The 22583-nt window shown below is 39.6% G+C and overlaps 1 protein-coding gene across 14 annotated transcripts in view; it reads right to left on the bottom strand.

Annotated features, from left to right (window-relative positions):
* ARPP21 (cAMP regulated phosphoprotein 21) overlaps positions 1-22583 on the bottom strand; it is a 110196-nt gene that overhangs the window by 31629 nt on the left and 55984 nt on the right. For 13 of the 14 annotated variants that reach the window (XM_058549255.1, XM_058549265.1, XM_058549275.1 and 10 more), the window contains 4 exons: positions 21109-21278; positions 20091-20195; positions 18855-19115; positions 14705-14831 (listed from right to left, as the gene is read on the bottom strand). In XM_058549255.1, the coding sequence (XP_058405238.1) occupies positions 14705-14831; positions 18855-19115; positions 20091-20195; positions 21109-21278 (663 nt within the window). The remainder of the gene's footprint in view (positions 1-14704; positions 14832-18854; positions 19116-20090; positions 20196-21108; positions 21279-22583) is intronic. The other variant, XM_058549300.1, reaches the window with a different exon arrangement.

Raw genomic sequence — 22583 nt, 5'->3', positions numbered from 1 at the left:
CTGGCATATCACTTTCAGGTTTTTAATCTCCATTGATAAACACACACACAGATACAATGTAATGTTTAATATACGCCTTCTAGTTTGGAAGTTATAATGTAATTCCTGCAACATCAGGGTGGCTCAAAATGGAAGAAACACAAGATTGCTGTTTCTGTTCTGGTTAATTCTAGCTGGCAGTGAAAAAATCCAACGTGTTAATGTTTGTTGACAACATTTTAAAAATGCTTTGGCAAAGCACGTTGGTTTTCTGCACTTAATATCTTTCTTCAGTTCTTCAGTTTAAAAAGAACAGGCAGATTTCTGCAAGCCAATGAGAGAGCCCTCAGAAGAAACCAAACCTGCCAACACCTTGATCTTGGACTTCTTGCCTCCAGAAGTGTGAGAAATAAATTTCAGTTGATTGTGCTACCAAAAAAAAAAAAAATGCAGGTACTAATTCTCTTATCTTTGCTGCTTGTGCTAAAGACTTGTTCTTGAATAAGAGACTATAAATTTATTGGCCAACACTTAAATTCCTAAAGTTCCAAGCCGAACAGGTGGTTCAATTACCCGGAGAAAGAAGAGAAAGCCTACAGCGCACTGAATATGCCTCAATAACTGACAAGCTCCACAGCAGAATCATTTAGAAATCAACAACTATGAGTGCATATTCTCTGTCATTGTTCTGAGAAAAGAAAAAATACAGATTAAGAGGGATAAAGTGGACCAGGAAGAGGTTGAGTTTTGGATCCCGGCTGATATGGGTTTATTGGTTTCCTGGGGCATAGTGAGAGCTTAGGACCTAATATCACATTGGCTCATGCCTATAGTTGCTGAAGGACGTCCCTGAAATCAGACTGCATAGATTCATCTACCTATAAACTCACATATCTACATTGGTCTATAGTTGTCTCACCATATTTAATGTGGGGAGAAAAGCATTTTGAGCTCATGGGGGTTTATTTAGAAGCATACTTAATAAGTGTGTCATAAGTTCTGCCAAATTAATATATTAATTTTCTTAGCAGTCACTAAACATGCCACTATGTCCTGCCAGAGTTTAAAAAAAAAACCTTTTATGCAAATTTCAGAGATTGAACATAAATGTGAAAATAAGTGCTACCATTAATCTAAATTCAGTTCATCTGGACAATTGCATTCATACACATACACACACACACACACACACACACACACTCACACACAGACTTCTTAAAACCCAATTTCCCTTTCTCTATTTAAATGTCTAGAAAAGACTGGCTAAAATCACTAATGAGAAAATGCCCATTTCACAACTGAACTGTTTTTATTAATGGGGACCTAGAGCAAGCGGTTGGTAGTAAGGTCTTGTAGTCAATGGCTAAACTGACCAAGAGCATCAACTCTGGTCTCAAGTGTAGTTTCCATACCCAGCAAATAGCAGTGCTGAGGGGAACTGGGGAAGGAGGTAGGGAGCCAACGTTTTCATGGTGTTTTTTTTTTTTGTTTGTTTTTTTTTTGCTACATTCCTGTTGCCAAGGAAACTGTCTCCTTTGTGTGGCCTATTCAAAGAGGCACTTGAGGTAGACTCCAACTCAAAGAGTGAGAGCTCCTTGAATTGTGTCATTTTTAACAATGGGAAATTAAAAGACAAAAGCACTTGACAGAAGGTGGAAAAATATCCTGAAACTTCTGTGGAGTTGGCCCTGTTTGGGGAGAGAAGCAGCAAAGCCAATAACAGTTTATTGTGAAATATTTGTTGGATGTGGAAGTTAAAGAAGATAGATAAATGAAAGATTTGAAGGCTTTAGTTCCACTGCAATATATGCTTTTTATTGGAGAGGAAACCAGGAAAGCAAGGGCTGCACTGGGAAACATTTCATGTTGGAATTGCTGTTCCTCTACAAGCCATTGCTGAGTGTTTGGGGCTCACCTCAAGTGGTCCTGGATGACTTGAGGCAATGCCCTAGGTCTCCTGGACCCACAAGGTTGGGAGCAGGGTGATTAATTATTGCTAATAAAATTGTGTCACACCCTATGACAAATTGAATTTTTTAATTTTCCATTTGTTTGCTGCCAGCTTATAAAAATGCTGTATATTGTATATTGATTCCTGTAGATTGTCCTTATATTCTGCAATATCGTTAAATTCACTTATTAGTTCTAACAGTTGTTTTGTAGGCTGTTTGAAATTTTTATGTAAATATGCATGTCAACTGCAAATACAGTTTTATTTGTTAAAAAAATAATGTCACAGAAATATTGGAAGAACCTGAGTACATGCAAGTGTAAAATAATGAGGGGTTTTGAATAAATAAAAATGCCATCTTAGTTAGAAAGTGGCATGACCTATGGTTACAATACATGTGTGTGTCTATAACATGCATATACATAAGCTAAAATTCAGAAAAAGAAGAGGCAAAATAAAAACTCGTTGTGCTGGCATAGAGTTTATGTGTCTTTTTTTAAAAAAATTCTTCTTTACTATAAGTACCATGTTATTTACATAATTTATAAAAAGTTACATACACAAAATAAAACAAAAATTTCTATTAGGATCGTCTTCTCTTTCTCCTAATTCTTGCCACAATTTTTGGCAAGGCAGGATCTTTCCTCTCTAATTTATCTTTTATCCTTGGATTGTTCTCTTTGACTCACCTCCCCAGTAAAAGCTGAGCCTTTCCTACCAGGTAGATATACTCGGTCTCAACTGTGGAAATCACAGTCCCCATCAAGATTCACTGAAGAGCTCCTCAAGCCCCCTGACTTCCGTGATGTAATACCACACACTCTGGTTAACACCGTCTGTGCATCAATGAGTAATTAGAGTGACATTTGTTTATCAAGTGTTTTCCTTCATCAAAAATGCATGCAAACCCATTTGGAACTAAGCTTGACAGACTCTTCTGCATATTCTTATAATACCGTGAAATGTGTACTCCACCGCAGTATCCTGCATTCTGTAAAGTGTGTGTTGGGCTCTATTCTGGCCCCTCATTCTGCCATTTAGTTTTATTCTCGAAACAGTTATGACCCACAATGGCTCATAAAAAGTGCAACGGTGCTGGACCTACTCCAAAAATAAAAACAAAAAACAACCGAGTAAGAGCATCTGGGAGAACGTTAAAAATGCAACTTTAATGAGTCTCAAGGTGCCTTCAAGGAAATGGTGTGGGACTCAGGGAGAAGATGTCAGCAGGCAATTAGAGATTGGTGGGAGTCCTTGAAGGGCATCACAATCATCACTGCAGCCAGGAAGGCTCAGCTGACAACTGTGACTAGCACCTGGATGAAATCACGGAGGGAGGCTTGTCGTGGCTTCAGGGACTTGAAGAAGACCCTAAGTGTGAAGGCTATTGCACATTGCTAACATGCTCTTCCAATGAACAGATGTGCAAAAATGCCTGTGCCATGGAATCCTTCAGTAACAACTGAATCAATTAGTGACCCTACTTGTAAGCACGCTACCCCCATCGGCTCTAAAGAGGGTATGTGAGTCAATGTGTGTCTTTTAGAATTATACTAACTCCATGAGGCACACACAACCCTGTAGCCTTCCTGGGTTATAGTCATTGTTGTTTGGCTCCAGAACTATAACGTTCATGTGCCACTCATTTGGACAGAAGGGCCAGTGGCATTTCAGAGCTGGAGGGGGTGATTAAAACTTTGTTGTTATGCTGATGGTCTGGGGAAGGGGTAAACTAGGCTGTTGTGAGTAAAGTGAATCCATGCTGATTGGTTTTGCTGAATTTATATTTGTGTGCCTGCAGAAAGCAGCTACATCTGAACACGGTGGAAAGAAGAAAGAATTTTAAAGAGCAGCATATTTCAGGGCTACTTCCTTCTGAGGTAGTGTCTTTTAAATTTAGTGATTTGCACATTGTTTTCTATTCAAAGTTGTAACAACATTGAAATTTATAAACAATAGTGAACCACTTGGAAATGGCAAGTTAAAACACTATCCAAAAGCCTAACAATTTTTTTTGTGGGTACCACTGCATCTTTAAATTTGAGAAGCAAGATAAAAATAACATTATTCAAGATACTCTTCCCTTTTTTTCATTACAAATTTCTAAGTGAAGTCACACACCCTGAGGGCTATCTTTATGCTGGCTCTAGGGATAGCAAGGTGAAGAAAAGATAGTGTAGTCCTTGTCATACTCCAAGTCCAGAAGGTGGGAAAATCCAGCACCTTCTTCTTAATCATTTGAATGTTAGATTGTGAATGTCTCTTGAAGGATGAAGCATCCTATTTCTTCATGGAGAGGAGTGTGCAGAATGGAAAGAAATGAGATGGATAAATGAAAATAAAGGAGAAATTGCAGACAACTAAAATGTGGTATGAAAAGCACCAAGCACCCAGAGTTTGGAGTGAAAATCTTATTTAATATAGGGGGAAAGAAAAACAAAAAACAAAACAAAAGAGAGAGAGAGGGGTCCAGAAAACTTGTGTAGAGTCCAGAATTAAAGATAGAAAATAAATAAAATAAGAAAACAGATCTGAGGATAGGGAGAAAACGGAGACCCCGAGGAATTAAAAAAAAAGTGGTCCTAAAGAAAGGTGGGACTGAAAAATGGGGTAATTCATACATCTAGGTGAGAGCTGACAGCTGACAGCAGAAATTGTTGGCAACAAATTAAAAAAGGGGGAGAAAATAAAAAGGAAGGGTCAAGAATGCATATGGCACAAAACATCTAACTTCTCTTAATTTAGTTCAGTTAAATCATCAGGGAAATCGGACAGTTTGCAACAAGTATTTTGGATTTTTTAGATTTTTTGACTCTACTCAGATTCTCTCCTAGGAAAACTTCACAGAAATGTCAGAGTTTTCAAAACACATAATTTATATGTTTTTTCTTGCCACCTTTCTTTCCTTGCCATCTCTAATCCAACTTTCTTTCTTTTTTTTAATGAGCTATGCTTTCCACTTAAAGATGCACAATATAATGAAAATAGATAATGCTATGATCTGTCTTACTTCCTATCTTTACAGAAACACAGAAATCCTAACCATAGCAGTAGTGCTTAACTGCATAACAAATGAATATGGAAACACCAAAAGATACATAAAATGCAAAGTGCTAAAGGAACTATTACACACATGTTGATTAAACCCCTCTTCCTATAACCTCCTAGGGGACAGAGGGAATCAGGCCATCTATATTGTTTTGGGAACCTGCAAGATTTTCAGTACTAAAAATAGCATGATTTCTATTATTGCTCCTAATAACGCTAACCTTTCTCAAAATCCCAGCTTAATAATTCTCATTCCCATTTCTGTAATGGAATAATTAGATCAATTAATGAAAGAAACACATGAACACTTCCGTAGAAACCTTTTCCAGACTAATATTTTCAGAACAGCATGTTCCATAAGGATTTATCCATGTGACTTCCACTGATGTTAACAGAAATCAGACCATTGAGTCCTCATGTAACTCTTTGAGAATTTACCCCCTCTGCTTTTAGTAACATGATAATGCAGCCACCCAAAGTATGAATCTGCTTCCTTAGAGTTGTCGAGTGTAACAATTTTTGCAAGCTTCTCTGATTATTGGTTATACATTTTTTCTCAAATTAAAAAAAGTATAGATTAATGGGGTTTTAAATATTAAAATGTATGGAAATTATATGTAGGATAATTAGATAAATAAATATTTTAAAAAAATCATCAGATTTGGGAAAGGCAATTTAAGATGAAAAGAGAAAATCCCACTGTCTATAAATTAATGTATCTTACTGGTCACACTGGTATTCCAAATGCTTTCTATAGTTCTGATGTTCCCTCTCCCCACCTCCAGCCAACTCCCAGGAAGAAAAAAGTCAAAGTGAGGAATATCATAAGAACAAAGAAAGAGAAAAGATTTTTTTTTAAGATAAAACCCCTCTCAATTACATTGACGTTGACTGCTTAATCAGTCAAGCTAAAAATACAGGATTTATTGTCAACTTTACTCAACTGCTCTGGTTAAATAAATTTATAGACTCCATTAAGGTACATTTTGCCCCATCGAAAATGTGTTTCAGAACAACATTAGATAGGCAATAATCTTCTTTCCTACTGGGGGCTGTTAATATGAACAATATATTATTACATCAGAAATATTACTCCCATGAGAAAAAAAAATCTAAATACATTGCTGTTTATTAAACATCTATGCAGACCTATCAGAAAAGGAACTGTGGCTTTGGTCTATTTTCAAATATACACATGTCACAGATAATTGTATCTTCTTGCCAGAGATGCCACCAAGTTGATTCCACTGCTGTGCATTCAGAAGGAAATGACAATGATTGAAGGAAAGGGCTGCCACCCACAAAGGGTGATATGAGTAGATGTTCAGGGCCTGATTATTTCCTGCCATCCAAACACTTTCAAAACTGGTCACTTGAAATGAGTTTCAACGGGAGCATTATTACTTTAAATTTATAGAAATTCTCCAATTGCTAAGCACATGACAATCCAAACATACTGTACCCCTGAAAGTGGCCCAAAGGGTCTATGACATATCCCTTGGGTGTTCGAACTTTGAAAAATATTTATATTCCTTTGTTGATGTGAATTAGTTTGTTAGGCTGTCTTTCTACTTGATTTCATAATGTTTAACTACAGTTTTGCTCTTATTGATATTTGAGTTGGATGGCTGAGAGATTTCCATTTAGCCTTTTAAATCTTCACACATTCTCTCTTTTCTTCTCTCTCGCTCTCACGCACACACATACATACTTCCTGTACACACTAACATGAAAATAGGTACATATATTATTCATTCTTTCAACACTTATGGGTACCTGCTGTGTAGTAGAATCATGCTATATTTATTTTCTATCTCAAAATTTGGGTTTGTAAACATTAATGCATTAATTATAAATACTTTCTAGCTATAATTCATAAGATTATATATGCTGACTATGAAGTGTTAGATTTGTGCCTAAAATGCAAATAATGTCAAATCAAAGAGTGAATTTGGGGAGGCTCTTTCTCTTTGCAATAGCTTATGTACATGCCAGCAATGATTAAAAATGTACCATCTATTACATTGCTCTCGAGATGGTACACCAGCACCATCAGCATCACCAGGGAACGTGCTGGAAATGTAGACTCTCAGGACTCACCCCAGAACCACTGCATCAAAATATGCATTTGAAAAAGGTCCTGGGTGGTATATATACACATTAAAGTTTGATGCACTGGCTACAATAACCCTCCCCCAAATACCACAACATGTGATGGTAGGCACGGCATTTACAAGCTCTTGCTAGGAATCTTCAGAGGCCTAGAGTTGATGTGTGTGTTGAAGGGGCTGGAGGAAGCTGAATTGCTCTACCTAAAGAGATAGGAGGTATTTTGGATTTTTGTTCCAGAGAGGAACAGAAAAATCTAATGGCCTATTATACAGTTTATATTTCTGACAGGCTGACACCCTCCAACTCTACACTTCTTCATTGAAGAACTCCCTGCACACAAAAGGTTTTCTGTATGTGTAGAATATGGAGGTTTGAATCAATGCAACCTATATCCTAGAGGTCAGCATGTCCCTGACAGATTCCTGGGTTATACTGTTATCCTATCATCAGTTAGCAAAATTGAAAAAACAGGGTCTACATTCCCTAACCTGGTTTCCTCTCTCTCACCATTCTTCTGTATGCTTTTATTAACATATATTTTAAACAAATTGTAACCTTCTTTATCTGCATCATTATTTTCTCTGATTTAACTGGACAAGAGGAGGCCTGTTGAATGGCTTATTTCCATCCTCTGTATCAGGTCAGGGAAAGAGGATACTCTGAGAGGTGGGGAAGCTCCAACTGCTCTCTTATGAATGGGGAGGGGTGATAACATATCTCCACGTTATCTGGATGTTATTTTCACTCTTGTTTGTGCGCTCTCTTGACAACCTGCACGTGTTAGGTGGTACTGAGTTCATATAGTCAAGGGCAAAATCTCACAAGTCAGACTTTGTTAGCATGAGTCAGCCTGCTGAGTGCCTGAAACCTGCATTCATTACTAAATCTGTAAATACTGAAGCACTAGAAGCCCCCTTTCTGGCTCTGATGAGAGAGACTCCACATTGGACAGAAGGTTGACCTTATACAGTTTCCTTATTTAGCAAAACTGAGTGTTTAAACTCCTTTTCTATTTCTACTAATTGTACCTCATGACGGCAGTTGAGCAGAGTGTAAGAGAAAGTCCAAGTGAGATTTATCTTAAATATAAGTGAAAAGAGTGAATAAAGAAGCTCAAAAACTTCTGAAGACCTCTACCACTGTCTCCTGCAAGAAATTCCAACTCTACTGTTGCAAGGCAGGTCAGAGCATCATTTACTCAACACAGAGACTGAAAGGAACAGAGCAGAAGTCAATTAAATAGGCTTAGAGAAGCCCCAGAGAAGCTGCCTGGGGTTTCACAATCTGATGCATTTTTAAGATTTCCTTTTCATGGATTCCTTCTGAACTATAATTTGAAAAGTAAAACATTTGCATGGAAAATGCTCTATGAAACTGGTTTTTACCCAAAATGAATCATTTAGCAGATGGATGGGAGTGAGGGAGGGTGGGAGACGAAAGAGATTTTAAAAGGCAGAGGTGAAGCATCTCCACAGTTTTCAGAATCTACACCAAATGATTTACTGCAGTTATAACCTAATCTAATTTGAGGTTCAGTCATTTTGTTTTTCTCCATTCGTGCTCTGCTCTGCATCCATTTTATCTTTCTATTGTTCTATTTTCATGACATTCAGGAATACAGAATCTTCTGGTCTATTAGGATAGAACGAGTAGAACTGTTGGACTGTCTATTGTAAACAGTTATCTACAACATTTTTCCACCTAAACTTAAAGTAATATTACTGGCACTGACCAACAGTGTCGAAAGCCTGGCAAGTGAGAGACGTAGGCAGCAGCTTATAGGAACAGCTTAGCCAAACCCCACTGGTCAGAGAGCTTTTACTTTCCAGACTATTTCTATGGAATGCTTTTAACTTTTTTGGGAAATGAAATATTTCTTATTTATTTGGGAAAGAAACCAAATGATAACATGCTCTGAATAACTTCAAAGTCTCCCTTCCACTCTTGGATTTCAGGGATACTGGGGGCAACTTTGCCTTGAGGACTTTAGGAAGTCTTATATTCGGAGTCGTGAATATCTGCCTCTCAGTTGCTGAGAAGTAGAAAATCAGCAAAAATCTAGAAGATCTGAACAACAAAATAAACTATCAGGGTTTAATGAACATATATAGGACATCCCACCCAACAACAGCAGAAGACTCAGTTTTTTCAAGTGCTTATGGAACATTCACCAAGGTAGATCATATCCCGGGCCATAAAACTGACCTCGAGAATATTACGAGAATTGAATTCATACAGAGTATGTTTGCTGACAATAATGGAATTAGCCTAGAATCAATAACAGAAATACAACAGGAAAATCTCCAAAGACTTGGGCATTAAACGACACACCTCTAAATAATCCATAGATCAAAAAGGAAATCTCAAAGAAAATAAAAAATATATTCAAATGAACAAAAATGAAAATACAGCAGAAAATAAAAATATGTGGGACGCAAAGCTGAGAAGGAAACTTAGAGCACTAAATGCTTACATTAGAAAAGAGAAAAAGTCTCAAATCAATACTCTAACTTCCTTCCTCAAGAAACTACAAAGAGTAGAGCAAAATAAACCTAAATTGAGCAGAAGGAAGAAAATAATAAAGGTAAGAGCAGAAATCAATGAAATTGAGACAGTAAAACAATAGAGAAAATCAATGAAACAAAGAGATAGTTCTTGGAAAATATCAATAAAATTGATAAATCTAGGAAGACTGGCAAAACTAAAAAGAGGGAATTTTAAAATCACCAATATCAAGAATGAAACAGGGTATCACAACATATCCTGCAGCCATTAAAAGACTAATGAAGGAATACAACTAACTTTATACTCATAAATTCAACAACTTAGAAGAAATGGGCCAATTCCTCAATGACTACAAACTACCAAAACTCAGCAAGGATAAAATATGTAATCTGAATAGATCTACAACCATTATGATTTGAATTCATAATTTAAAAGCTCCAGAATGATCTTCAAATAAGAAGTAATCCTTCTGAAAATCTCCAGGCCTAGATGGTTTCACTGGAGAACGCTATCAAACATTTGAAGAAGATATAGCACCAATTTTACACAATTTCTTCCAAAAAATAGAAAAGGGAGGAACACTTCCTAATTCATTTTATGAAGCCAAAATTATTCTGATACCAAAACCAGGATTTATTCAATTCCAAATGCCCATTTATAAAAGTGTATAGGACTTTACAAGCTCATTTTTGTTGCTTTTAGGACATGTCCAAAATTTTGGAAAGCCAAGACTGAAGCTTTTTAAGTCAAACTGAAAAGGGAATTTGGAGTTGGAGACATGATCTAAAAGGAATTCTTTTTTTTTTTTTTTTCCCTTTCGAACATGTGATCTGTGCATAAATGTCTCATCTGCTCTCTGCTATTTATTAACCAGTTCTGCCGCGTGATCTGGGACACCATGGTGAGTTGAGAAGCGTAAGCCCAGGGCTCCTGATGTGCTCTGCTATTAAGCTGACCTGTGTACTTGAATAATTAATGAAATGTTTTCTGCCTCTGTAACGTGGGCATGCTGGTTTAGTTCCAACACGCTATTTTCTATGAGATCCTCCAAACCAGTAAATAAAGACAAAACTAGTTAACTGTGTTTATGTTGTTACGATAAAGTAGTTAACACACAGGCTTAAAACCACTCCAGCCTCAGTGCTCCTCCCCACTAGATCAACCTTGGGACCCAGAGTAACTTATTTCACCTCTCTGAGCAACATCCTCCCCGTCTGTAAAACGGGGGTGCTAATAGCTATTATTTCCCTTGTAAATATGTGGTGGGGATTAAACAATGCAATGTTTGTAAATACTTAGTATAGTCACTAGCCCATAGGAGATCCTGAACTGATGGTGGATATAAATAGTCAGGTGTCCCATAATGACGTTTTGGTCAACGATGGACCGCATATACGACAGTGGCCCCATAAGATTATTACCGTATAGCCTAGGTGTGTGGTAGGCTATACCACCTAGGCTTGTTTAAGTATACTCTATGATGTTCACACAATGATGAAATTGTCTAATGACGCGTTTCTCAGAACATATCCACATCATTAAGTGACACATGACTGTACTGCTAACATTTTTGTGGCCTCAAAGATGTTATTAATCAAGTAAAACAATAGTGACATGAGTATTAAATAAAAGTGATACGATAATTGACTACTAAAATAAACCTAAACATTAAGGCATGAAAGGTTTATTTATCAGCACTTCATTTCAATATTTGACCACTGAGAAAAATCTGTTCTCAAGTAAGACACTCTCACTTACAAGTCTTTCAAAGCCAGAATGATTTGAAAACTATAGTCTTTTTAGTTATAACCTGATAACTGCCTTTCTATGCAGTCTTGGGTTATCAGCAATTGCATCACATGGAAAATTGTCCCCTCCACTGTTGGGGATACCTGATAACGTCAAATTGACAGTAAACAATATTTCTCACTAGAGACATTTCTATATTAAATGTTTTTATTTTCCTTGCATAGGTAGCTACAAAATCCAAATATCACTGTGCAAATATACCATTTAATTTCTCAAAATTTCTTAACATTAATGGACTTTATTTATGATCACCACCAGCAAGCCTTCTTCTTCCACAGGCTTAGCACGTTTATCATCCGCTAGTGGAGTAAAGACTACAAAATCACCAAGAAGAAGACCTTATGTCCCCCTACTGGGCCTCGGTGTAACTCAAATGTCCTATTTAATCAATTGCCGAATATTGAATTCACTTTATAAAAATTCACTGTGTATAGTTTTAGGGCCTAGGAAAAATGTAGTAACTTACAGAGATTTCAATTCTGCCAAGAATGCAGGAGAAGGAAGAGATAATTTCATTGCAATTAAATAAAGATTAAGAACAGTGCTAAGAAGCAAATTGGGATTAAAATCTCATTTGGCTATAACTGACATAATTTTTTCCCACTCTAATGCTCAATCGTGTGATAGCTGAGTTTACTATGATACAATCTGGTGTCAGTACCAGATGAAGATGGGAGAGGGTCAGATCCAGGATGCCAGACTGCTGGAGAGAGGAGGAAGAGTGAGTCAGGGCTTCCCTGTGGGATGGCACCATGCCAACAGTGGCCCAGAGGTCAACTTAAAGATAGAGAAGATCTATCTTCATACTCCTCTAGAAAACACAACTTGTATAGTTATCCAAAGAGACTCTTTCCTCTATGAGATAGTCCACTGACATAGGGTTGCTTCCCCAAATAACTCCGCCATGTCCCTTTGGGAAGTCTCTGATAGTGTCACTAAGCTCAGCAAAAGGTCTCCCAGCTGTAGGGCCTGGAGCCTCCACACATTGTCACAGAGCCCTTGCATGAGATGGGTTCCCTAGATTTTATTAGCAGAGGTGATTCTCAGTGAGGTCAGGGGACACCATCTGCCTTCCCAAACAGTCAGTCAAGTCAGCACTGCAGTGGAAACTGCATGGGACTTTAGGCTCGACCTCAAATGTGGTGGGCACAAAAACTTGGAGCTCAAAGGTCTCAGTCTGCATGTGTATACTGATGTTGTCACTTCTGGGGAGGATACTCTTCATATATCATTTCCCTTTTCTCATCTCCCCACTCCCCACAGACCCCATTAGCTGCCACTCACTTCCTTGACACCTGAAGCACTTGCTTCTATTTTGAGCATGATACTGACTTAGAATGCATTCTTTAATTACAGTGTCATGATCTCAGCTTGGGGGTGTCATTTCCATGGTGATACAGGAGCATGGGACAAGTCAAAGCCACCAGGTTGCTATGAAATGTAGTTGGGCCCAGTTAGGTCCCTCTGAGATTGGGAGGGTGGTTTCTGCATCCCTAAATTCTGCCACAATGTTTTTAAAAAGAGTTAAAAAATGTCACACGTATTCTCCCTTGTGTTGCCACTCATCAGTGAAGTTAGTGGAGAGGAGTCAGTGGGAAGCCCCGAGGCTTGTTCTAAATCTAATTCTGTTGCCCAGTTAACATGTTTATCCAACTTTCTCAGCCCCTCACACAGACTCAGAGTTTACAGGTTCAGTGGATTCCAGCACGTTAGTAAGTACATTCCTGTATATGAACTACATGCTTTAACACAAGACTGAAATATCTCTTTACAAAACTGTCAAACAATGGCACTAAGCTAAATTTTTATAAAATCATAATTAGATATCTGCATCTTTCTTCTTCTAAAGGCATTGGTAACCAAAAGGAAAACTTTGCTATAGCCTCTGGACCAATAGTTAGGTGATTAAAAAATAACTCTTTGGTAAACGTTAGCATAAGAAAATAATACAGTTCAGAATGTGAAAAACACACTCCTATAGTATATATCTAAATTGGTAGCACTGTTACCACCAAAAGATAAAGACAATAATATTTTCCAACAATCAGAGAAAATACGGCCAAATGCTTTTCTTAAAATAACCAATAACATGAAACTCTTTTGTGTTCTTATTACTGTAAAAGCGTAAAGTCAATTCAGAGGTCAAAATATATTCTTCCCCAAACTAATAGAGTGTTGAAACAAGACAAAGTCTGGTTGGCTGCTATACATTTCTCTAACACCTCTCCCACAGACTTTATATAGGTCATGAGATGAACTAAAGAACGTATATATATCCGCAATACAGAGAAATTTAATTATTTCTCCAAACTGACAAAATGATAGCAGTGCTGTGTCAGTATTCTTAGGGTGTCTGTTATTAATATTAATACTTGGCAAGGATTGTGCTCTTTGCCATAGCTTATAAAAGTGATACATCTCCTACATATAACATACATATATCTGTACCTACTATATATGCATGTACATCTATTCAGTGCAGAAATCAGATGACAGGTGACAGAGCAGGCAGTTAGGAGCAGCACATGCTTTAACACGACCTACTTACGGAAGGCAGAGTCCCCAGTCAGGTGGTCTTCGGCATGACAGTTAGCAGTTTTCCCTGCAGTGTGGTCTGCAGGAAGAACGCAAACCTCTCTCTAGCGCAAGTCACTCAGCCCTGCTGGCTTCCTGCTGCTCTCTGGGTCACGGCATCCCATTAGGAGTGTGACACAGTAGGGAAAGAGACCGGTTCACTGTGAGACCTGCTACTCACTCTCGTACAGTGCATCGGCCCCCCTTCCCACTGCACAGTGGCTGCCGAGCTCTGGCCGGGAGGCGTGTGGCCCTCGAGAAAGGGAGCCATGGAGTCAGAGTTCCACCGGGATACCGGCTGCAATGTCAGTGGCCTTCATCTGAAGACAGTGCTTTTTAGGATGGTGTAGAAACAACCAATTTGGTTCCCTAGCCTTAGGAACGGGGGAGGAATTCTCTTTAAGTTGAAAAGGAAGAAAAAGTATAATCTAGGAAGATAGGGATGTGGTTAGCTCTCTGCTTTAAAAGAAACTAAGAAGATCCAAAAATAATTTATAGAGACTGCGTTTAGCATGCCTGGGATGCTGGAGTGGCGTGGGCTTCACCTTCTTGTACCTGTTACTTTTCCGCAGACAGTAAATCAAATGCTCTGTATCTTCTCCGGGTAAGGGAAATGAGCCAATTTAAATTGCCAAGCTCGGATACTCATCCAAAGAGGACAGCTGAGAGATTTACGTGCAAAAATAACTGGGTTAGAGGAGAAAATGGGAAACGGATTCTAAATACCTGCTTGTTGTGCTGCCTGCGGCATCTGCTGACCCCTCTGAGCACTGTACTGAACTGAGGCCACGGGCCGGTACTGCTGCGTGGTTGAGGTAGGGTACTGACCAGATGGATAATAATATACGGGCATCTGTGGAAGAAAGGGAAAAACAGCAAGGAACGAGAACTGTGCATTAAATAACATTTTTTAAACACAAAATATATGGTCATTTTATGATGTAATGTGATTGTAGTAGATTGGTGGCTATATTAAAAATAGCCACCAAAACTTCTCCCATTCCTGTGTATGTGTGTGTGTATGCTACTCCACTTATGAAGTGGTGAAATCTGTTCCCCAAGCCCTTGGATCTGAGCTGGCTCTGTGACCTGCTTTGACCAATGCCATGAAGCAGAAATGATGATTTCTGAGACTTGCAAGCCTGATCCTTAAGAAGACTTGCAGCTTCCACATTTGCAGGAGGGGAGCCCAGCCACCAGGAAAAGAAGTCCAGGCTATTTTGCTGGAGAAAGAGGCCAGGTGGAGAATAGAGGCACCCCAGTCGACAGGCTACACCAACGTTCTGGCATGTGAGTGAGGCCATCTTGGATCTTCCAAGTTAAGCCCTTGAGCCCCAGCTAAGCCCTGAGCCAATACAATATGGAGCAGAGATGAGCCATCCCTACTGAGTCCTGCTCAAATTGCTGACTTAGTTGTGAACAATACAGTGCTTGTTGTTTTAAAACACTGAATTTTGTGTTTTTTAAATGAAACAAGAGTGAATAAAACAGTCATCTAGAACAAGAAAAAATTTATGGTAGTTTTAAACATTATATCTAACTTGAATTGTTTTTTTAATGGAAACACAGGTGAAATATGAAAACTGCTGATCTCTAGCCTAAAAGAAGAAGAGAATGAGACTATAAAATATGGTAAAGTCTATCAAAGCAGTTTGCAGAGTGATTGGCACATAGCCAGGATCCAAAAAATTTATGTTCAATCTAAAAAGGGAAATATGTTAAAAATATTGTTTATGTCACCTTCTGCCACTTTCTAATGACTGAGAATGGTTGCAAATATTCTAATAACTTCCAATAAGATTCAAATCAAACGTCTCCCGATCTGGAAAGACTTCCTTGCTTACTTCAGCTCATTTATATTAAGGCTATTTTCTTACTAATCTTCATTATTTTTAATCTCCAGGCCTCTGACTTTTCTTCTATCATATTCTTTAAAGTACAAACAGAGGCACACCAGTACACAGCCTACAAGTATTATATATACAGAATAAATTTACAAGCCACGTGTTTGAGAGCTGTAATTTTTACGGCTATTTTATTTTCTGATTTGTTCATGTCGAATACAAGAAACACTTTTCTGGTTCAATTTTGCTATAGAAACACATGTAGCACGTTTTCCTGCCTTAGGACAAAGTAGGAACTAAGATAACTTTGTGTGGATCTGTGGCTCTGCAATCCCATGGAATCATTATGAGTTATAACTCGGACTAACAATGTGGATATCCAAGGGGAAGAGGCTGAATGAGTCCAAAGCAAACATAGTCAGTATCTGGCAACTAACTGATTTATTGTACGCATTGTTTATAGTGATTTGATCTTACTATTTCCCCATGTCTTTGTAAGGCAACTTAAAAAAATAAAAACTTAAATAATTCTGGAGTAATAGTAGGTTTTCATTATGTTCTGTACATGGTGGTGCTATTAAAGATTACTACCAGCACACATCAGATGCTTCCTAATATTAAGAATAAGAACAACGATTATCTAATTTATTCATCAGCATTATATTTATATGTCTTTTAGGAAGAGTAGCATTTTGTTCCTTTAGGAACAACTGTGTCTTGATTCAGTGTAAGCTCACAAATGTGTTATCTAATCCTTGCTCTCTCTTCTCTTCTTCATTCAATATGAAACATGAAAATACCCTTAGGGATGAGGGACAGAGTTCAAACACTTGAAAATTTCCTAATGAGCACTAATGGTTTAGATAAAGGTATAATTTCTTGTTAGGAAAAAAAAAAAAAGAAAGAGAGAGAGAGCGCGCCTCATTTTTAGTAGTTAGTTATTTTGTTCTGATCTTGTTTTTTCTCCCAGTCCTACCTTCTTTGATGCCCTGACCAGCTGTGCCAGAGGTTTGGTCACTTCTGGCCATCACCTCCCCAAGGTGGAGCATGGGCCAATTCTCCGGAATTACAGCCCCAATCATATGGAGCAAGTGGGAAATGGACACTTAGCTCATCCTCATGCTCCCTCATAGAGAAAGGGAGCTGAGCTGGGCTAAGACCAGTATGAAAGGTTGGATGAGAGAAAGGGGAAGGGAGAAAGGAGGAAGGACAGCCCAAAAAGGAGGAAATGTGTATTTTCAAACAGCTATGTTAAAATATGGAGAATCAAAATATGAGAGGATTAAAAGAAGAAAGAAATGAATGAGAGAAAGAAGAAAAACTATAAAAAATATGCACTTCTCCCACTTCCCTTCTTCAAATCTCTTTGCCTTGTTCCTGTTGCCAGCTTCACCCCTCCAGTGGGCATTCAGAAAGCACACGAGACAAGGTAGACAAAATTGACCTTCAAGGTCATTAAGGAGGCTCATTCTCTGCATAAATTTAACATATATGTCCATGAACTGTGTCTCAAGAGTTCTTTTCATTGTTCTATAGTTGAGTAATCAGGTTTTAAAATGTTTACTAAGTTGGAAATCACTATCGGTTATATCCTACAGTCTTGTCTGTGGTTCTTTTAAAAAGAAGTTCATGGATATCCAGATTGATCACGAGCCATGAATGTCTGTTTTGTCTTTTTTTCTTCCCGCCCTCTTTCTATTTTTAAATCTATTGAAGAGAGAATGAAAGCATTTCTGTTGCAGACACACCAGGAGTTCCGAGTTGTCTTTGCTCTTGCCATGCACTAATACCGAAATGCCTTCATTAAGGAATGACGCTTTTTTAAAAATCTTCCATTAAATATTCTGCCAGCTCTTCTCTTTGACAGCAGAAATGAATAAAAACACTTAGATGCTATTTAGGCTAAAAGAACTAAACTGTTTTTTTCCCAATAATTAAACTTAACATTTAATTTATTAGTAAAATAATTAATATATTAATGAGGCCCTTTCTCCAGTAACTTAAAATTATTTTTCACATCTCCCTGAATCCTCCTAGGCAAGAGACATTACAGAGAAGGGAACTGAAGCTGAACTATTAATTAATCACTCAAGATAAAATGAACAACTGGGTGAAAATCATTTCATGGTAGAGGGTTCTTGCATGGCTTGAAAAGAAAATAATTTATTCAAGATGTTAAGGCAGTGAAACAAATGATGCAAAGGTGACTCTGTACTTTAAACAGCTCAACCAATGCAATATTTCATAATTAGGATGGAATTTACTTGGGATGTGTGTGCCTTGAGAATGGACCAGAAAATGACTCTGTGCATTTTATATCTTGACAGTAATCACTTGCAATATTCTGCAAGAGATACCCAGGAGAGCACCAGAGATGTTTGGTGGTGAAGAGTTAACACATACTCAGTCTTTGAGAAGACAGTAAAAATCAGTGATCTGTGGTGTCTTACATGCTCAAGTCAATTAAATATGATTAATGGCTACCTGTGAGAGCACACAGGAGCTTTGCTTCCCTCTAGGGAATGGAAAGGACAGTGGATGCTGGCTTATTTTTCCTTTATATTCATAGAGGAGCTCCTGCCTGGAGCACCAGATTAGCTCCAGAAAATGCTTATGAATGGATAAGAAAGGAAAGGACACATTTCCAGAACAGCAGCAAGAGAGAGCTGAAAGTCCCCCAGGAGCAAGGGCCTCCTCTTCCCTAAGGCTTTCCCCTCCTAGGCAATCAATCCAGTGAGCAGGACATCACACTGGAGGGAATGCTTTCCTATGGCCTCTGTACCAGCTGCCTGGAAAATGGGATATTCCTCCACTGGACCAGGGCATTGGGTCCATTTCATTAAACTTACTTTCTGAGCCTCAAGACTTTGCATAATTGATGAATAGGACAGACCAGGTCCTGTAGGTGAGGAATATCAGTATGGACTAGAAGGCAAGACAGGTTGACCTGGTGATATTCTACCTGGAATACAGAGGTCAAAATGCACCACGAATCAGCTATAGGTCACAGGTGTGAGAAAAAGCACATTTACCTGTGTAGGTGGAGGCTGTTGCACAAATCCTTGTGGTGAGGGAGGGGGTTGGAGGACTTGTTGGGAGATGGGAGGTCCAGAGCCTGAGAACCCTCCTGTAGCGAGCTGCTGGCTGGTGGAGGCGATGACATAGCTTGGCTGTTGGGTTGGCTGTGGTATGAGGGACGGCGGGTAGACAGGACCAGATGGGGGCTCAGGAGTCTCTCCTGAGGATTGCCGGCTCAGGTTCATCTGGCTGAACTGTGTCGCCACATCATCTCTCTGCAAGCCACAGAAATAAACGAGGAAATCAGCAAGATCAGCTTAGTAATGGGAGAGGCACACAGAGGCAGACACAGGCCACATGCTTGTTGTGGGCGAGGGAGGGAGTACAATTTGGAAAAAAAATAAAACGAAGGAATTCTCCAGGCAGAACAACAAGGGAACATAACAAGAAAAAACAGATTTAATCATCCCGAGGATCAGAGATGGTAAACAATTTGACCCAAATCTCCCTCTTTCAATGGAAACAAATTATTATTTTTTCACTAAGGGCTCGGGCTCCTCAGGATGGTGCTGAGGCAAGAAGGGCTTGGTGTTCTGTCCTGAAAGGTCAGCTGGTCTTCCCAGCAGCAGCCACAGGATCTGCCTTCTGGAGAGAGAGGCAGAACCGCTTGTTCTCATCATCACTCATTGCTGCTGCAAAGATGGAGCCAGGACTGGGGCATCAAGATGCTGGGTGGGATTTCATTCGTATAATAGGGAGTATTTCTTCACTGGCCTGGCCTGAAATTTAGGGGCAGTGCTCACTCTTGTTGTCCAAAAGGACCTAGTACATTGAGGGGAAATGAAAGGGAATTGTGGGATTGGGGTGTTAGGGGAGCACCTATATCAGGAGCATGGGGTAATGATGGTTACCATCTCAACACTGACTTGAAGAGATTTCCCAAACCCTCATGCCAGGTTCATGTGACTTTCTGTTTCTGACTTCTAATTCTGAGGGCATTCAATTCCTACTTAGCTGGTAAACTGTTAAAAGAGTATCAGAATGCAGAAGTACTAAACATGGGACAGAAGAGAGAAAGGAAACCATTACTATGGAGATGGGTTGCAATGTTCTGGAATGAGAGCTTCCCACACACACCTCACAGTCAGCCCCGGGCACCCACCCCACGCCAGCCAGCCCTGCACAGGAAAGTAGTAAAACCAGCGAATGTGCTCTCCCAAGGCAAAAGTCATCCAGATATAATACAGTACCAGGGGGAATTGCTGCGTTGGAGACACAGGCAGGAGATGCTGGGGAGGAAAAGAGACTGCTGGATATTGCACTGACTGGGAGGAAGCCTGCAGCCCCTGGACAGACTGGAGGAAAGAAAAAGCCGATCAGGTAACGGGGAAGCACTAGGGGTTGAAATCCCAGAGGCAAGCGTCATATCTGAAGCATACCACTGTCCCATACAGGTCCTCTTGGCTCCATGCACTCCAGAGAGGAGAACCAGCCACCAATGGAAAGTCAAAGCCACGCAGCCCAGAGCAAGCCAGGCTTGGGGGAGGGCAGAGGCTTGTGTGCCCAGAGTGAACACTCCTTTAAGAAGTTACTGCGGTACGTTTCATGTTGTTGCTGTTGGTTAGATCGTCTGGGTCTAAAAATATTGTCCAAGGACTAAGAAGTAAGGACAAAAATATTTAAAACGAGATTCTCTCCGGCAACCTACCTGGAACACTTCAGGTTTCCGTGGACATTTCCATGTGTTGCCCTAGGAAAGTAGGGCAGCTCTACATCTTTCTAAGGGGTGTGAACAGCCCGGCCACCTTGGAATTAACTGACTTCTGTTCTTCCCGTGGATAAAGACTATAATACTGACTGTTTGCAGACATGAGCACTTGGTCTGTGTTGGGAATGGGTGAGCCAGACGGTACAAAGTCCTGGATGGGATTATGAATTCAATCCCCAAGGCAGGCTCCTTGGTACATAAAAATAGCATCTAGACCTACGAAAAATCTAGTCATTCCTTTTCCCTGGTACCATGCCCTCACCATGAAAGTTAATCGGATGGGGCACTTAGCTATACTATAGCTAAACTTAAGGACCCACATGAAATCCCATCAACCTGCAATCAAGGACTTTAGGCTGCCAGGTTTTATTTATGGGGCTGAGTGGATGGGGCGGCACTGATGGAAAATATCCTGTCTTCCTGATGCACTGCTGCTCTAAGGACTGTGCAGCCTTTGTCTCAGAGCACTTCTCCTCCCTGCCTTCCAACCAGCTCCTTACCTGAGTGACCAGGGTGCCTGCCATTTGCGGCTGTGGTGGCTGGACCTGCTGCTGTGGCTGAGGAGAGGGCTGCTGCTGGGACTGCCCCACCATCGCGCTGCGCAGGGGCTGCTGACTTGCTGGGGGGTTGTATATTGCAGGGGTTCCATCGGGATTCACAAAGGGCTGGCCTGCAATGGAATCATAGCTTGGTCCAGGTGAGCTTCTCCATCTCTCCTTTGGCAGAAAGAACCACTCTGATAGATACTTAAAAAGCAACCTAATGTAAAGGGGCAGGGCAGTGGAAATCCAGGACATCTGAACCGTCGCCAATGTGAAGACTTGACTGTTTATGACCCATCCGGTTAAGCTAGATAACAATGTAAGCCCAGAGCAATTTAAGAAGCAGCAAATAAATCCATCACCTTCAGGGAGATTTGCCAAAGCTAGGTGCATCCGTGTACAGCGGCACCCGGAGGAGAAGGCCCGCAGAGAAGCAATATTCACAAAGTGATGTGTTTTGCTGCCTCGCACCTCACGCTGTCAGTGAGATAATGCACACTAAGAGAGGGCAGCTTTCTATTTACACAACTCTGGCTCCATTCGGTTGCACATTATTTACCAATACATTTGTTTTGCTTCCCCTAGCCTCGTTACCCATTCAGAATCATTATCGGTTCCACAAATATATAAACAGAACATAACACATCCATTCAATCACTCCTCTAAATAGACACAACCAGGAATACACAGAGGTTTTGATTTTAAAGATGATGCATAATAAACTCATCACAGAATCCTCTTATAATGGTGAAGCAAATATACATTATTTTGCCTTTTGAGATAATGGCATGATTCACTACTATTATTACTACTTTTTCAAGAGTATGTTATAGTTTATAAAATAATATCATTGGAGCCTCATCATGATTCAGTGAAGAAGGAAGGTGTCATCTCCTTATGTCTCAGAAGAGGAAATGAAGACGCACCAGAAAGGGTATAGCAATAAGGAGTGAAGGGAGGAGAGGAAAGGGCAGCAAACAAAAGAGAGAGAGGAAAGGAGAGAACAAATGGGTTTCCAATGTGGTGGGCACCTCATATGCATGATTTCAGCTGTCCCAACACCACCACAGATATGCAATCTCATTCCATTTTGGAGGTGAGAAAATTAGGGCTTAGAGGGCCAAGCAACTTATTCAGAAATACAAAAAACATTATGAGAAAACCAGGAAATGACTCTGGTCAGTATGACTCCAAAGTCCACTCACTTCCCATTACACCAAATAACTTAAGTGAATTATTCAAGTTTACATGACGAGTACATGGTACAGTGAGGGGCCATGAAAAAATCCAATCGTAATTGAAAAGTATTAATCAATGCATAAGAATTCAGGAGAGGGGCGGCCATGTTTCAAGGTGGAATCGCACTCAGGATTGGTAGATAAAGAATGAGAAGAATCAGAATATGGGGGAATGGATTGGCAAAGAGTTTGTGG

The sequence above is a fragment of the Diceros bicornis genome, chromosome 2 (genome assembly GCF_020826845.1).
Source record: "Diceros bicornis minor isolate mBicDic1 chromosome 2, mDicBic1.mat.cur, whole genome shotgun sequence".
NCBI classification, from domain to species: Eukaryota; Metazoa; Chordata; class Mammalia; order Perissodactyla; family Rhinocerotidae; genus Diceros; species Diceros bicornis.
Note: the sequence above shows the minus strand (reverse complement) of the source record. Positions and strands in the feature narration are given on the sequence as shown.